Source organism: Sebastes umbrosus, chromosome 12 (assembly GCF_015220745.1).
Source record: "Sebastes umbrosus isolate fSebUmb1 chromosome 12, fSebUmb1.pri, whole genome shotgun sequence".
NCBI classification, from domain to species: domain Eukaryota; kingdom Metazoa; phylum Chordata; class Actinopteri; order Perciformes; family Sebastidae; genus Sebastes; species Sebastes umbrosus.
Genome location: NC_051280.1, coordinates 11,730,798 through 11,749,319, shown reverse-complemented (window position 1 = coordinate 11,749,319; position 18,522 = coordinate 11,730,798). Strand labels below are relative to the sequence as shown.

Sequence of the window (18,522 nt, the reverse complement as noted above, 5' to 3'; positions counted from 1 at the left end):
ACGTTTTCAGATCTGGTTGTATTTTTATTTCCATTGGTAGGGCATTCAAAAAATGTATTCCTTTTACTGAAGGAGATGACTGACCAAAGGTTGTTCTGTGCTGTGCCACTCTGCAGTTATCATTTGTTGATCCCCTAGTGGCTATTCTATTGGTATTCACTTTTGTGACATAAGGACAAAGTACAGTTGGGGCGAGATTGTTCACACATTTAAAAATCTATTTCATTAAAGAAAACTTGCTAAAACTATCAAACTGGGACTTTATAGCATTCATACTTTTCAAGTAATGATTGTAAAAGCTTTTAGAAAATGAACAGTAGCAAGACATACTCCTAATAAATACAGATATTTAAACTTATCCATCTAAAGCTGACTTTCAGTAAGTGATTCAACTTAAAAATAGTGAACTTATTGCTGTGTGTCACAATCATATCAGAGTTTCTATTGGCCCAAAGCTACGTGGGTGGGAGTAATGGACACAATATGCTTGTTTTATATCCATCTGTAGATTTGCACTTTTTAATAATACAGCACATTTTTATAATATATAGCAAATTATTTCGCAGACCCCCTGACAGAGTACCACGGACCCCTTGGGGTCCCCAGACCCCACTTTGAGAATCACTGGTATACAGTATGTTTAATAAAACCAATCTAACAAACCTGAATTTAAGATTTATTTTTAAAAACAGTGCTAATAGAGAATTAATACTGGCATTTGGCCTCTACAACAAACACTTGAAAGTGTCATGCACACAAACAGATATGTGACACATTGTATTCAGTAAATAGTGAGACTGAAAAAAGTGAAGTGAAATAATCAATTTTGACCTCCGAGAGCAAAGAGTTAGAAGAACTGATGACTGAAGGTTTTGCCCTTTTGGAATTATTCATAGAGGAATATATTAAATATAAATGGCTCCTTTTTGTGTTTATCTTGTTTATTGTTTTCATAATAAAGGAATACATACATAAACACAAGAGTTTGTGATTACACAAAGGACATTGCAGATATCCTGACAAAGGTTTTTGACATATGACATACAGAACCCCACCGGCCTGTGAAACAAAGCCTGCTGCGAGTTGTGCATCCTCGCTCAAGTATGGCTAATCACAGATGTATTATAAAGATCCCGACCCCTATTATACTCCTAATTCCTCCAGCAGCTACAGGCCGGTGATTGATTCAGTTCATCACACATTGAACATTGTCCATATTAGAAGAACTGCATGACTGATCATTGTACTCACTGGCTGTCAGCCAGCTATGATAGAACCAATTACACCTGCAGCCCAGCCGATGGCCCTCCTTAACCTGTGAAAATGATGATCTGGTGCTAATGAAGTGAGTGAATTTGAAATGCCATCTGCTGCTGCCGCACCACCACTTATCGCTCATAAGTTTACAAGGGCACTGCATTCAAAAAAAGGTGATGAATATTCTCATAAGCAATTACAGAACAGGACTAATGTATAGGAATGCTATAATTAAACTTGAGTGGAGCATTTGTACATTTACATCATTCTGTGCCTTTAATTTCACCTTGCTACTCCCATTTGTTCTGAAAATGGGTTGAAGGCGGAGAGAAGAGTTACTCAGAAGTAAAAGTTTAGTTTGAGTCAGGCAGTGAATTTGCAATGCTATTTCTGTTGTTATAAAGAGCCTACAGCTAGTGGCACTGTGATGTTGTATAGGCATATAACAATGACAATGCTAACATACTGATGCTAAGACGGTATCATGTTTACCACGCTTACCATCTTAGTTTAGCGTGTCAGCATTTGCTAGAGCAGCTGATTAGACTGTTGTCAGGCTATTAAATAGGCATTATCAGACAGTCGCTATAAGCCTCATAGATTGTGAGTCAATAGGGGCCTACTACACCCACTAGTAGGTTTTATCATCTATTCACATGGTAGATCACCAAAAGAAGGTAAAAAGAACACGACAGTGACCTCTAGGGACCGCAGTAATTATGACAGGAGCAGAAGCGGAAGTCAGGCGCTGTAGTATAGACAGTGTGAAACTCCATAAGGGGTGGAGATCGGGGATGATGGATGATGCACGGGACACAAAATACAGGATTTTCACCCAGGGGACTGGAGTTCACATCCCGTGCGAGACCAACGACATGTAGTTGTGTTCGTAGTTATTTTAACCCAAAACACAATGTTTTTCCCTAAATTTCCCTAAAACTTTTTTTTGCCTAAACTTAAAGTAGTTGTAGTTTTATGGCCTAAACCTAAAGAAGCTGTTTTATTTGTGTTCAAAACGTGACATTTCATTCAGTTTTACGTGTTAGAACATGTTGCTTTTAAGTTTCACTTTCACTTTTACAACGTAGTAGGTGTAGTAGGCCCATAATGACCCACATCTATGGTGCATAAAGCGGCTTATAACGCCTATTTAATGGCCTGATAACACTCGAATAGGGTGGCTAGTACTACACACAAAATACAACTGAGGCTGATGGGAATGTCATGTCAAGTTTTTGGTCATAAACCTAAGCATTGGACAAATAAACTTATTACAATTCATTCTGAGAGACACAAATACTGTATCTATACAATGGTGGAGGACGTTTTCAGATTCTTTACTTAAAGGAACACTGTGTAGCATTTCAGTGGATTTATTAAATGGAATATAATATTCATAACTATGTTTTCATTAGTATATAATAACCTGAAACTAAGAATTGTTGTGTTTCCGTTAGCTTAGAATGAGCCCTTCATATCTACATAGGGAGCGGGTCCTCTCCACGGAGTCCGCCATGTTTCTACAGGAGCCCAGAAAAGACAAACCAAACACTGGCTCTACTGTGACTTTCTTGACATGCAAAATTATGTTTTAAATGGACAAACATTATATGTGTGATTCATGGCGCAATTCAAATGGGATGAAAAAAATATTTGTCTCTCACCGTTGACTACCGTTCATATTTTTTCTGAAATAAGGTCCCACGGGGGTCCACAGGAAGGGGCGGGACTTCGCCGCTCTATACAGTTTTTGTGACATTGCAGTCAAAACCACAATAGTCAACATGGTTTTACTGGATGAAAAGTTGAGGATTCATCTTCTGGGAATTGGGAACGTCTGAACAAAATTTCATTCATCCATCAAATATTTGTTGAGATATTTCAGTCTAGACAGACAGACAGATCCGCAGCCATGTTGCTAAAAATGTTGTGAGGCTGGAGGGAAAAGTGAACTTTAAGTTTAGTCAGGTAGAACTTTCCAATGCTGCTCGTCATGGCATACAAGGTTAATAAAAAAAAAAAAAGAAAGTTCAAGTTGTTTTTCAGTCAGTGAAAATAAAGTTTCCACCCACAGAAACACAGTGTGCATCTTTTTTTCTTTTTTTTTTTACCACAGATTGTTTGTGAAAAATGAAAACCACAACACTCACAGGCAGGTTTTTTTTTTGGGAGGAACGGGTTTATTTCAAAAACTGCTATCATCCATAGCTGTACAACAGATGCAATGAATACAAATGATCCATAATAATAGCCACATTTTTTAACATGCTGATAGTAAAAAATAGTCATCTTTTGTTAACCATAAACAGAATGTAAACAAAATGCATCTTATCATGTATAACGAACGACAAACATGACGATGCGTACAACACTGTGTGGAGACACTGTGAATAAATTACACATAATGTGTACATTTCAGCAAAATGTACGAATAAAACAACAAGTGTTCCTCTTACATTCATATTTAGCTCTCTGCCAGCGTCGCGGCTCGTCACAGTTTTCAACGCACAGAAACAAAACAAACATTACAACAAAAGAGGGTGTTTCATGGTCTCATCTTATTCACAATACAGACCGTAATATATTAAGAACACAATATATTGTCCTTATTTTCTCAGAAAGGCAATCAGCTTGAAGGGAGATGATTGATTGCTCTTTGCCGTTGATCTTGCAGTAAGTCTGGAGAATATTCATAACCAGCATTTAGATGAAGTACACATCAGGAGTGTCATGTTCTAATGAGGTAAACAAGCAAAGAAAAAACAAAGTTTGAAAACTCTTCTTCTGCTGTCAGTCACTCCCGTCTTTGCTTTCCTTTAATTTCAAATACACCTTCTTGATCAAGAAGGTTTTGCTGGCATCTGTTCTCCCAGCTTCTTATTGTAGGCTCCTTTTTCCCCCAACTTGAAAAAACCTGAAAAAAACAAGACAGACCGCAGTGAGAATTCATTATTATTGCTTTTCATAGTAAACCTACATTATGAGCTGCTTTAGCTGCAAGATTTCACTGTGAGGTGTAAAACAAAGCAGGCTGCGACTAACATTAAAATAAACGAATGCTTCTGATATTCCCTACTGAGATATCCACCTGAAGACAAACAGTTCATCATGTTAACGATCCATCATGTTCAGAGCGGCTGAAAAAGATTTCTGTTATCGGGCACTCGAAGACAGCACGGAGGAAATGTCAGCCACGAGGCAAATGAAATCTCAAAGCCATTTGTTCATACTAAAAAAATCAGGGGGATTTAAAGGTCGTGTGATGGAAAGTGCGGATGAGACGGAGTCGTATCTGTGCGGCTGCTCAGACAGTCATCAGTGATAACTGCAGAGAAGCTGCCTCTTCCACACAGCGCCAGACGGAGGGAATGACAGGCCATTTAGAAGACGGGATGAGCAGCGTTTCTCACTCGGCTTAAAAGTGTAAAAATAAGATCTTTTGAGTCGCTGTTGCTCCCGACTACAAGTTACTGTGCTCCATACACTGTTAAATGTCTATTCTCAAAATGAAATGTCAGTTTGTTTCCATATAAATAAAGAATTATCTCCTTTTAAGTTAAATACTGACCTTACTCAGTTGTCAATGTCCGATATGTGATTCTCTATCTGCATATAAAAGAGAAAAACAGAGACATCAGTGAGATAGACATCCATTCTTATAACTGGTCCTTCTTCAAATGAAACAATCACTTTTCTTTTGTTAACTTTAAGTTTGTTGCCTTTGAACGACATAACTGTGCAAAGGAGGCTGTTGTGGGCTTAGTCTTAAAGCCAGAGTGAAGATGCTGGTATCAGATAGAACTAGAAAGGAATCCATTGGTACCAACCATGTCATGCTAGCATGTCGGGAAGGAGGCTAAATAATGCTCTAAAGTTGGGCTAAAATTTGATGAGGAAAAACTGACATTGCCGTTTTCAAAAGGTGTCCCTTAACCTCTGACCTCAATATATGTTACTGAAAATGGGTTCTATGAGTACCCACGAGTCTCCTCTTTATAGACATGCACACTTTATAATAATCACATGCAGTTTTTTGAATGCAGTACAAATTTGTTATTTTCGCATATTCTAAAATAATGTGTTTGAATATTTCTCCATACTGAGGTCCCTAAACAGTATTGGAATTACATAAATTGGGTATCACTGTAAAGCTGAGACTCTAACTCTGAGCCCAATTGCATTAATGCATGATGAAGTTAGTCCCCATAGTAGCCATTACATTGTAATGAGACCATTTTTTGAAACATGACCTCATTGTATAACATTACCTGTTGTGACCTCTAAAATAATCACAGCCTCATGAAACTGTACAACCACAAACTACAGACCTAGAGCATTCAGAGGATGAATGGCTTTCCTAGGTAGATTGACAATAAGGGGATTTCTGAGCTGTTTCCAGAACCGAAGTCCAATCGCCGAAAAATACAACACTTGCAGATACCTTCAAATGTCAAAAGTTTTTGATATCAAATCACAGCCTGGCTTTTTCTATGGTGTTCCTCAAGGTCTTGATATCTTAACGTGGTGTATTGGAGGGATTATCGATCATTTTGATCAATTCTCGAGTGGTAAACAATTGTTAAATTTAGCACCAAATCTGTGTAACAAATGGTATCAACCCAAAAATTGCTGCAACAACTTATGAGACATAATAGAGCATGGGAATGGGCATCATATACTTCCATCATAATGTTCTAAGCCCTTATACACTTTCACAATTTGTTTTAATGTATTAATTAATTTGTATTTGTTATTTATGATTAGAAGAACTTCACACACATTGCTGAGCTGCATCTCAAATTAATGTTCAGGTTCCCAGCTTTCAGATGATGTACACCACTTCTATGTAACATCTACTGTTGACCTGCTATCTCCCCCTAAAGACCCCCTGTCCCCCCCTAAAAAAGACAAAAATGGGTCTATTGTGTGCTTCAAAGGGTTAAAATATCACATGGATGGCTTTTTCACGAGGTAAAATATTAGAATAAAAGAATGTAGAACTGCTTTTAAAGTTACTAAAAACTAAATAGTTATAAATTCTTCTGCTGGAACATACTGATTGATTTCCCACAATAAATGAGGAGACAAAAAGCGATGTATAGATAAAGATATATAGATACACACAAAGAGAAAACGCTAAGAAAAAGAAAGTTTATTATTCTCTCATACATAAGCTACATTTCTTCATCAGAAAGTACAAATTTTGGTTGAGTAACTTGTCTTCCAGGTACAGTAGTGCATAAAGCATCACCATGTTTTTGAAATGTCTTTCGTAGAATACATCAGTTTTTCCATGGCCAGGCAGCTCGAGAGGCTATTCAGCCACTGATTAATAGTTGATGCTTCAGATTTTTTTCACTGAAGAGCAATAACATATTTCTTTTCACTCCTTATTGAAACAGTAAATGTCTTCTTGACCTGCTCACCATGTCGCTGGTGCCTTCATCTTCAAAGTCGTCTTCGCCGCCGTCCATCATCTCCCCCGCCTCCACCTCGGCTGTCCCTTCCGCCTCCTCTCCACCGGAGAAGTCTGCTGCATCACCATGGAGACACTCACACACCTCCTCTTGTTTCCTCTGCATGTCTGTGAAGAGAGAGACTGGCAGTTAACATCAGAGCATAATGGATTTATTGAACTGACATCTTGTTTTTGCTAATGGAATAATCTTTCAGACAAGCCGCTCTCTAAAGCTTTAATATTTTTTGTATCACTCTGCCCTGCGTGTGTCTTTCATTTCCACATGTATATATGCAGCAGACGCGTCCTCCCCTCCCATCTGTCGAATCTTACCGCCGTCAGAGCGATGTTGCCTCTCGATCCTCTCCAGCCTTCCCAGCAGTGAGTCGATCTTTGTCTTGATCTGCGACAGCTCCTTCTTGATTGTTAGGAGCTGGTCTGTCTTCACTGTGAGCATACATAAATAAAGTTAAAAGGCATAATTAATGTGATGTTTGACAAGGAGACAGACGCGGTTTCAACAGCTACTGCAATGCTCAGACACGTTTCAGTAGCCAAGTTCGTTGCCAGAAATGTGGCTGAGGCACAATTAGAGAAAAGGGCATACGAATGGAAGCCAAAGTTTATGATATATTTTACTTGTGTTGCTTTATGTGGAGAATACAGATTAGTATATGTGAGAGTACGAGCAGTGCAAAGGCAACTGTTGAACAATTAAAGGAAATTATGGTTTCATACAATCTGGATCTTATTTTCGCAGTTTGGGCCATCATTCCCATTAGTAATAATAACACCGTACTCACCAAATTAAAGGAATGTTGGACATTTTTTTAAATGTGCTTATTCATTTTTTTGAATGAGAGATTTTGTAGGTGCTGGTAGGTCGGTTTTGTTACCTTCAGACAGAGTCAGGCTAGCTGTTTCCCCCTGTTTCCAGTCTTTGTACTAAGCTAAGCTAACCGGCTGAAGCCTTATATTTAAAAGGTACTGTTTGTAACTTCTTACACGTATAAATCACTGCGGGTCGGTGTCTCATGCGCGCTCGGGTGTGGCTACGCTGTTCCAACAAAAACTACACGGAAGCACCAAAACCGCAAAGTTATATCTAGTGAAGCCCGTCTTGCAAAATAGTGTTGGCTCTTCCTGCTTCGGCCTCCCGACCGCGGTAAGAAGACACAGGGGAAACCGTAGCTTTGGTCTCCAGGGCCGGCTGTAGTCTGCTTCTCTTCTCCTCTGCCTGCCTGATTGCCTTCACTTACACACCGCGCTCCTTGTCACTCGCTCTACCTCTCACGTGCATGCGCGCACACCACACTGCAGAAGAGTTAGTTTAGCTCTGAGAATATCTAGTGAATGTACAGTGGACGTTTGTGCAGAAATAAATGCTGCAGCTCCTCCAGACCAACAGAGGTTTCCCGTGTCGTTTCCTGCTGCTGATTGAATAGACAGTGCACCGGAGCAAGTAACGTTATCGTCTCCGACCGGGCCTGCAGTGTCTCCCCTGTTCCTTCTGACCGCGGTCGGCAGGCTGAAGCAGGAAAGCACTAGGATCAGCATTGATTCATGGAGAGACCTTCATCTGCTCAGCTAACATTACTGCCAAGCAGGTGAAATATAGAGTGATATTGTGTTTTAGCTGACGTGTGTCGCCTCACTGTTTGAATTTTTTTTGGGGGGGTTAGTTGGACAAAAAAAACACATCACCTTGTGCTCAGGTAAACTGTGTTGGGTATTTTTCACTGACATTTTACACACCAAATGACTTATCAGTTAATCAAGAAAATAATCAAAGATTAATCCAAAATATCATAACTTATAGAAATGATGGACAAAACTACAAAAATAAGACCCAAGTTGTAATAAACTGTCATTTTCCTTTTAACAGAGCAGGAAAAAGTGAGTTAGAAGAACAAAAAGGGACAAAGAGAACATACGTTTAGGGACTGTGATGGAAGAGCCGACATTGAGCGCTCGGGAGGAGGAAGAGGAGGAGGAGGAAGAACAGGCCCTGACTGCAAAGGAGGATTTGGCTCTGCGTGTGGACGGGACGACTAGCCGCGAGCGTTTGATGGGGATCACAGCACGGGTCGGGGGCACGACACGACCGTGGTACTCAAAGAGTCTGAAGACACATGAGAAATATGGTTGCAGCATTCTTAGCAACAATAGAAAGGTATTACAGTGCAGAAAAAGACATTTTCTTTCAAAGCAGGGAGACGTATTTCTGGATTTATTATGGGCATTGAACAGCAAAGTGCGTCATCAAGCTGGTGTTTTTTGTTTTCAGTAGTCACTCCTGCGGTCTCTAGATGTTGTTATTCAAGCAACACTTACAAATCCCCTAATAGACATGCTGCAAAAGATGTCTGAATGATAGAGGTACATATTGAACAACGCCACGGCCATTCAATCAAATCCTGTTCCCCGTTGCCTTCAACACATCAAATTGCTAAAATAGCAATAATGACTCAAAGCTGAAGGATTCAACTCTCATCAGGGATATTGCAAAAGCAGAGGAAATAAACAATCCAATGAAAATGTCAGAAAGAAGACACATTCTCTGCCTTGCCAGCGCAAATGCTCAGCCGGGGGACTATCTGACATTCAGTACTCGCCTATGCGGATAAAAGCATCATTAGTAAGTCCAACAGAGAGGAATAAAAACCTCCCCAATATGACATTCATTATGCTTATGATAATGTAGTTACTTTGCCTCAGATGGAAATGGGGCTATTCTGTTCAAAACTCATCTTTATCCAAGTAGCTGTCTCTGAAATGGGAAGAAAGGAGGGTGAACACTGAAGGGTAAAATACCAAGAGGAAAGGGACTTGAAAAACAACGTGGGGAGTTAAAAAGGACAAATTACAGTCAGACTGTGCTGTTGTTTACTGCTAGATAATCTTTTTTTACATACCTGCTGTAGAAATCATCTCTGTAGTAGTCATAGTCAAACTCGTAGCCACTGTGAAGATAAAAGAGACGATTTTTCTGTCACAGCGTTAAATGCATACATCCTGTGAGTGTGTTGTCAGGGAAGAAACAAAATCTGAAGACACTAACGGGCAAGATTGAGAGGAAATTAAAACATGACAGTTAAACACACACCTAAAATTAATAACTTGCTCTGTGCTTTCTTGAAGAAATAATTTGACAGTTTAGGAAGTATGCTTTTTCACTTCTGAGAGTTAGAAGGCAAGATTGATACCACTTTAATGTCTGTACAGGGAATGGAGATTGCAGAGTTTTCTGGGGCGGCGCCACCATTTTTGGAGGGTAGCGTACGGAGCTACGGTAGCTGTTATTATCTGTCACCGGCAAAGAGTATAGAAACAAAGAAGTGAAACTCTGCTGCTTTTTTGAAAATGCCCGCTAGATGGCGCTGCGGTAGCGCTGCCGCAGTTTTTGACCGAAAACGACAATCAGAATCAGAATCAGAATCAGAACCTTGTTTATTGCCAGGTGTATGAGGTATACACCATGAATTTGCTTTGGTTTTGTTGGTGCAAATAAGCAGTAAAATAACAAAAGAATAGATAAAAACATTAGAATGAAATAACGCGCTCGCATGTGGCTACGCTGTTCAGACAAGACTCCAACACAAACTACACGGAAGCACCAAAACCGCAAAGTTCTATCTAGTGAAGCCCGTCCTGCAAAACAGTGTTGGCCACGGTCGGAGGACGCGGGGGAGACCGTAGCTTTGGTCTCCAGGACCGGAGTCTCTGCTGTACTCTGCTCCTCTGCCTGCCTGCTTGCTTTCGGACACACACCGCGCTTGTTCTCGTTCTCGCTATCGTTCATGTCTATGTAGAGCGAGCACAAGCGCGAGCCCGACGCAGACTTTAGTTGACTTAACGGCCACAGGTGTCGCTGGCATAATAAACATCAGACCCACGGGACTGCACCGCCCTGCACGCTTAGGCCTATATGACATATCCAGTTCTGCCAGCTTCCTGCTAGCTGTATGCAGCTGTAATAATGGATATATTGGCTGTAATTAATCACTTTTATTATCTTATAATACACCTATGGGCTGTATGCTGTAAGCCTGTACCGTGGTGGACGTATTAACGTCTCTGTTCCCAAACAACCGGCTATCGGCCAGTAGCTAGTAGTGCTAGTAGCATGACATAAACAGAATTTAATGTAGCTGTAAGTTATTTACTACCACGCAGGGCAAAAGCACAGGACACAACCTCTTATACATCCATGGTCAGGATTAAACAAACAAAACATAATGTTAACATGTTAATTAATGAGCTTTAAAGGTGCTGATAGCTGGATGTTGTTAAAGAGCAAGGCTAGCTGTTTCCTCCTGTTTCCAGTCCTTATGGTAAGCTAACCTTGTCCAGGCTGTAGCTTCATATCGTACAGACATGAGAGTAATATTGATCATCTCATCGAACTCTCAAGAAAGTGAATAAGCCAATTCCCCCAAATTCCTTTAAAAGCCATAATGAACAGCTATTTTGTATTTGTTTTAGCCTGTTAAGATGTCAGCCATGTCACTTCTTGCGCTCTGGTTTTTCTTTGCTTCCAACAAAACACTAAAATGTCGAGAATGAGCGAATGTGTAATAACAACAACCACTGATAGCACAGTTAGGGAATTGGCTGTTCCTCCAGAAGGACCTGACCAGACAGCAGAATATAAGCACGGCGGGAAAACTAGGTCAGAAAAGCAATATCTGCCTGCTACAGTTGAAATAAGACACAACAAGAGATTCACACAGACCTGTAGAGGGACGAGAGAGGCCTCTTGGAGCCCATCTTAGGCCTGTATGGTTTTGGCTCTCCTGCCATGTTGATATCTGCAAACAAAACGAAAATCAGTGTCATGATGTGATACAGTAGCAGCGTATAGTATACAGAAAACATTCTGAATATACATTAATATGAAAGGCTGCAGCTACAATGAAATTCTGTGTGAAATAAGGGGGTCGAATGAATGCACTGTTTTGCCTTTAGTGAAAATATAACTGGGTATGTACATGTGCTTGGAAATTGTGATTTATGGAAAAATGTTTTAATCTTTTTGATGCATTAGAAATGATGCACAGCAGCCATCACTATGAAATCAAAGCCCTTTGTATTCCTATAAAAGACGTGAATACAATGACATTCACTGTGATGCACAAAAGAGTCTATGAAGCACAAAAACATTATAGAACTATAGAAGTAAACATATTCATACCGTAGAGTCTGTACTGTTGTGACCTTTATACTTAATACTGGACCTGACTGTTTATTCCATTATGTGTTTTGTTAACAGAGCTTTTCAAACAGTTGAAGGGGAGGCAAAGATACTGCGTAAGGTATAAGGAACAGGTACATACTGGTGCTCTAAATACAACAGGAAGTTAATTATTGTAGCTTGTCCCGCTGATTTGACTCACTTATAAACACGGTCAGCGACATACTGTGTAACGCACAGCTCATGGAGGCAATTAAGGTATAGCTGCTCTTTCTCTGAGTCATAACTCGGTCAAATCTGAACACACATACATGTTACATGTATTTTTAGATTCAGTGTGACTTACATTTCCAGAGGATAACATTATATCTAATGTCCATTGTGAATAAACATCCATAAATCCACTTAGAAATCATAGAAAAAGGTGTTCCTCACTGTATAACTGCAGAACTGTGCCATAGACTGTATATACAGTAAGAAGTGGACGTAGTCACCGTAATGTCACTCATTGGTTTGTGGACTGCTGTTTTGAGGCCTCGAATTTGTCACTTTGGCCGTTGCCATCTTGTTTTTTTGCAACCAGAAGTGACACAAGAAGGTGGAGCTAAGTACAAATAAAGGCTGAGTAAGACATTTTTAAGCGACCAAAAAGGTTATAATTAACTTTCATGAACTGAAAACAAACTGTGAAAAGGTTAAATTTGTAAGACAAAAACTCCCAGACCGGACAACGCCATGGTAAAGACTTTTCAATCACAAGGTAGCCCCGCCCTAAAGCATACCCTGCTTAAATCTCGAAAAAGTGAGGCCAATGCTGAAGTGCCTTAAACTTGCATTCTTTCTAATAGCCAGCAGGGGGCGATTCCTCTGATGGCAAAAAGAAGTCTGATTGTATAGAAATCTATGAGAAATGAGCCTACTTCTCACTTGATTTATTACTTCAGTAAACATTGTAAACATGAGTTTATGGTCTCAATCGCTAGTTTCAAGTCTTCTTCAATACAGCATGATGCTCATTTAGTAAATGATGGTCCCATTTAGAGTCAAATAGACCATAAAGCAGAAAATGCTAAAAATGTCTCATTCAGCCTTCGCTTGTACTTAGCACATTTTCTGATTGTCGCTTCTCAAATGTAAGGAGTGCTTTGGTTTAATATTAAGGCTCATTCGAGATGAACTGCGCTTCGCCTGGAAAGTGGACGAGATCAGGCAGCAGCAGGGGGCGGAGACAAAAAGCTGTGATCAAGTCACAGTTTCCAGCCGTTTACAGCAGCCTTCAAAGAATTTACAGGAAGTCACAGGAAAAGTTACATCCTGTTATATCCGATCTGTAGGCTGCATGTAGTTTGCAGACTATGTTCGGATTTATTTATATTTGTTTGTAAATATATGTGGAAATGTGCGTGTATCTGGCATTGGATTCTGTCCTTTATTATATTTATATCTGCCTTGTAAAGCACTTTGTAATGAGCACTCGTTTTGATAAGTGCTTATAAATAACCTTCATTATTATAATTATTATTATTATTATCAACCACAAAATATATGTTTGTGAACAGATGAAACCTTCATTGCACAACATGAGACTAATACCATCTAGCGTTAAATATTACAATTACACAGAAAGTTCGGACATTCTACAACACGTGGTGTTTGCTGTCAAAACCAAGAGCCAATCAGCTCTTTGATCAGGCGACAGCTAGGCGTTTCCCATAATGCCCTGGGTCTTGCAGTCGGTGAAAAGCAACTGAGGCGCCTGGCTCTAAAAACTGCGGTCAGAGCAAGTGGGGATCAAGTCGGACACAAATCTACCCGGCATGCATTGCGCGGTGATCGCTGGTGATCGATACTGCGCCGGCCTGGCTCATCTTGAAGGAGCCTATTGTTTTTGACTCAGACAAAACTTTATCAATCTCTAGTTAAGTCTATAGCTGAACTTCTATTGAAAGTATTTGTTAGCTGGAGCCGTGAAGCTGGCAGAGGTTTGTGCTGTCTAAGCACCTGTCGGACTCTGTGTGATGAGACTAACCAGGTGAATTATAAGGTAGAAAGCATTGATTCATTTAGTGATTTAACTTCAGTCCACTGTAGCTTTAAAAGAGATACAGACAAAGACGGGCAGACAGGTTGAGAACCTTTGAAAGGTTTAAGGGCCTTGAGACAACGTGGACATTGATTGTGCAAACAAGGACTGCAATTCAATGTTAGGACAGTTTTTCATAACCTTGTTTTTTCACTTAGTAAAAACACCAGAAACAATGAAATCCCTTTTGAAATGCATTAGCAGTCTACCGTGACTCATCGCCACACGGCTCTAGTCATGACTGACAGCCCCTTCTAGCTGCCAAGAGCCATACTGAGCTAAAGCAGGCTGGTATCGCTGCGTTTAGTCTGTCGGCTTGTCAGCGCTGCTTCTGCTCAAACTCGGCTCAATCAGCCTTGAGTACTGCTCAAGGTCATACACAAAACACAAACAAATATCAAACATCCCCTCCCCATGCACACACACACAACCACCAACAAAGCAGGGCAGATCCTTGTCTGATGGGATGAGTCACCCTTGACAGCTTCAAAAAGTTGCACGGATAAAACATCAGCTTTGCATCAATTGCCTTGAGGATCATGCAGCAGCAAAATATGACAGGAGCTGAAGTTGAGTCATTTCGCCGAAAGCGTCGCTTCCCCACTGGTGGAGATGATAATGAACTCCCGAGCTGCAATGTTAATGCACCGAGCTTATGAATTAAATAAGATATCTCAGACTACAGTATACAAGATCTCTGTTTTCCTCGGTCACACCTTTTCTCTCTGGCTCGCACACACACTCCAGCAGCTGCACCTGGATCCTCCTACACAGTGTCTGCAGATTAACCAGGGTGCTATGTTTGGAGACTTTCCCTTCCTCTCTCGTTCTCTTTATTCCCTCCTCATCCTCCCTAATGGACTAATGGGTCACAATGTATCGGTAGCTCTCCGGTGCACGGGGGACGGCTGTGTCATTATCATTAGGCTCCAGGAAGACGTGAGGAATGGTTCACATCATAAAGTGTGCTCTCCTCTCTCTGGTCCCCTGCTGGGGTCATTAAAGAGAGAACGAAGCACTAAAAAGCACTCTCAAACGAACACCACCAAACCTCCACACCCCCGACAGACACACACTGAGCCTCTGATTAATTACAGTCATTATATTAATCATATACAAAAAGGGAACAAATGTGACTGACTTGTTTGTACGTGTATCCATAAAAAGGTTGAGGCTGGGAGAGATAGAGACTGTGTTGCTAAGCAATAGCCAGTTAGGACTTGATTGATACTGTAAACTGTAGGCAGCATCCCATTGAGGGGGAATATATAAAAGTTGCTTCACGCTGAAGCCATCATGAGCGAGTTGGCCGCAGCAGAATAACACCGAGACAAATTCAAAGACTACAACAACAAACTCAGACACTGAACTGGTCATCCTCTCATAATCGTGAGAGGCTATTCTGGTTCGACGCTGGTAAAATGATGAATGTACTGCCGTCGGATGATGTTGTAAAGGTGGCCCTAAAGCATACCCTGCTTTATGGTCTATTTTACTCTAAATGTATCTATAAAGACACATATGGTATCATATCAAATTATATGGTATCATATGAAACTAGAAAATCCTAAGGAATCCATTGGTACCAACCATGTCATACTAGCTTGTCTCCAAAGAGGTTAAATAACGCTCCAAACGTATGCAAAATTTTGGCGAGGAAAAACTGTCATGGCCATTTTCAAAGGGGTCCCTTGACCTCTGTCCTCAAGATATGTGAATGAAAATGTGTTCTATGAGTACCAACGAGTCTCCCCTTTAGAGACATGCCCCCTTTATGATAATCACATACAGTTTGGGGCAAGTCATAGTCAAGTCAGCACACTAACACATTTCTACCGATTGACAGCCCTAATGTAAACATATTCTCATATCTCCAAAATGCAATTTAGTTTGGGGTTTAAATTGGACCTCATGAGAACAGAAATTATAGACATGATGCCACAGTGTTTGTAACTTCGAGGGTCACTGGAAGGCTTGGATAGAAATAGATAAAAATGCAGTAACTGTGAGGGTTTCTGGACAATATTTGTCATTGTTTTGTGTTGTTAATTGATTTCCAATCATACACATATACAAATGTTTGCATAAAGCAGCATATTTGCCCACTCCCGTGTTGATAAGAGTATTAAATACTTGACAAATCCCCCTTTAAGGTACATTTTGAACAGATAAACAAAATGTGTGATTCATTTGTGATTAATCATTGACAATCATGTGATTAATCGTGATTAAATATTTGAATCTATTGACAGCCCTATTCACACAACCAGAGGTTTTATTCTTTCACAGTCTAGTTTGTAAGTCACACGCTCTGAGGTCAAAGGGGTGTTTTCACACCGCCTCCCCTCATCTGTGTACAAAATGAAAGCATCAATCGTGGGCTTTACCAGACAAAGATGTGGCAGAGTTCACTAACAGTTTTATCCATCCACACTGGATCCTTCGAGAATACAATCATCACCACCTCGGGGCTCCTCTGACTCAGTTGGGCTTCATTCATATTAATGAAGCTGTGCTAAATTACCTGAGTGTCTATTTTAGTTAGATATAGACGCCTCGGCTCAGCGTGCCCTTGAGCTCTTTTTCTCTCTGGAGGTGTGGACGAGTCATTATAGCAGGACCGGCGCAGACAAAACTTTGAATTAGTCCACTGGGATGAGCTTAGTTAAAAAGGAAAACGCAGCTAAATAACTCTATAGCTCTTGTGCTGCTACTATTTAACCAAGCACAAGCTGAATTATAGTGTATTAGCAATTTTCCTCTTGGCTGGGACTATTCACATGGGTAACAATACATTTCAAGAGACTTTACAAAGCAACTTCTAACTCTGGGAATAGGGAGAGTTGGGATGTAAGTGGTTGTCCACAGTGCTCTCTGTCCAATTACGACAGAAGAGCGACGTGGTAATAAAGCCCGAGAAGAGTAATGAGAGAATACATTGCCTCCCTGCACTAATACCTTAACACAATCTTTGGCAGGCGAAGCATCACTCCTGGCACAGAACAATCTCCATCTCTGCTGTTACACGCGTCCTGAGAGCAGGTGAGCAGTATTTGATTAAGAGATCATCAAGGCACCTGTGTGAATACAAATGAGCGACTAAGAGACATCCTGCATGACAGCAGTCGCAGATTCAATCTACGCTGTGTTCTCGGGCCCCGTAAATCTGACAGGGAGGACTTGAATAATCTCTGATCTCGGCTCAAGGGCACAGGCAGCTTTGGCTTTTTATTACACCTGAGAGAGTGTTTCCTCAAGCAGGGAGGCGGAGTGACAGCGTGAGGAAGCATACACTGTCTGGGTATATATATACACATACATGTGTATGCATATGTACGTGGACATAATGACCTTCTGTTCACATTATCTTGAAATATTGCTCGTACTGGTCAGAATGCAACAGCAGATTGTATTTCAATTGTGATTAGTTACAATGCATTTGAAGATAGTCTGGATAGTCTATCGAACATTCACATGTTGGTTTTATAGGGAGGCTTTCACATCAGGGACCCGGGCTGGGATCCAAGTACGCTTTCCCCCAAAGTCCAGTTCGTTTGACTAGAGTGAACACTGTGTACCGTACTCGGGCACGGTTCGTTGATCCGTTCCACTTGAAAAGGTGGTTTCGAGTACGGTTCATGCGTACTCTTCGCATCATGTGTGAAAAACAACTGTACCAACACACGGAAGTGTACAGCTATTTAACGCGCACAGCAGTCGGCGAGTAAAGTTGCAAAGGCATTCCTCAACGTCGCCGGTATCCTCCAAAATCTGTGTGCAGCATGCACCGTTTTCTCAACTTCTGAACTGCACGACCATGGGTGTTAAAGCAGGAAGGCAGGAGAGAGGTTGGTTCTTGACATTAGGACGCATAATTTGAAGGTCGGATCTTGCAATTGGTGACAACAAACAAATGTCACGTAGATGATGACACAAGTGCACTCAGGTACGGAACAATATTGCTAATGTGAAAGCTGAGCAGCGGGGGAGTAGAGAGGGTGGGCAATCATACTCGGGCATGATTTGGTAAATTAAGACTATTTTATAAACCAAAAAAACCTGGCTAACCGGGGAAGCCACATCATAACGTTCAGCTCCGTTCACTCCAGAAGAAAATGTTACAAGTAACTTTCCTGTCTTATTGCACGCTCCACAACACTGTTAACAAAACCACAAATTAGGAGCCATGTTTTCCTCTATTTTTGTCATTTGGTGTCACTGATGTTACCATGGAAACATGGCACTTAGTTCTGAGTTTAGGCCCCTTCACAATGAGTTTAGGCCCCTTCACAATGAGTTTAGGCCCCTTCACAATGAGTTTAGGCCCCTTCACAATGGAAAGGAACAGGAGGCAAATGTTAATTTTCTGCATGTATGCTTTTAGCCTGGTTAGGTTAGGTTTAAAATAAGTTGGTATTTATTTCTGTGAAACTGTCTAACATGCATTAGACTAATCTAAAAGCAAAGTTAAGACTGGTCTAACACTCGAGACCACTCTAAAATATCTTCGTGAAACCGGCCCCAGTAACA

At 40.7% G+C, this 18,522-nt stretch overlaps 1 protein-coding gene across 8 annotated transcripts in view; it reads right to left on the bottom strand.

Annotated features, from left to right (window-relative positions):
- Positions 1–3,414: 3,414 nt before the first annotated feature.
- The window catches only part of LOC119499352 (RNA-binding Raly-like protein), a 53,732-nt gene continuing 38,624 nt past the window's right edge, over positions 3,415–18,522 (bottom strand). For 6 of the 8 annotated variants that reach the window (XM_037788634.1, XM_037788633.1, XM_037788636.1 and 3 more), the window contains 5 exons: positions 11,451–11,526; positions 9,631–9,678; positions 8,650–8,837; positions 7,049–7,162; positions 6,395–6,841 (listed from right to left, as the gene is read on the bottom strand). In XM_037788634.1, the coding sequence (XP_037644562.1) occupies positions 6,648–6,841; positions 7,049–7,162; positions 8,650–8,837; positions 9,631–9,678; positions 11,451–11,526 (620 nt within the window). In that variant the 3' untranslated portion in view covers positions 6,395–6,647. Of the gene's footprint in view, positions 4,172–4,825; positions 4,864–6,394; positions 6,842–7,048; positions 7,163–8,649; positions 8,838–9,630; positions 9,679–11,450; positions 11,527–18,522 lie in introns of those variants that run through there. The other 2 variants (XM_037788638.1, XM_037788637.1) reach the window with 2 other exon arrangements.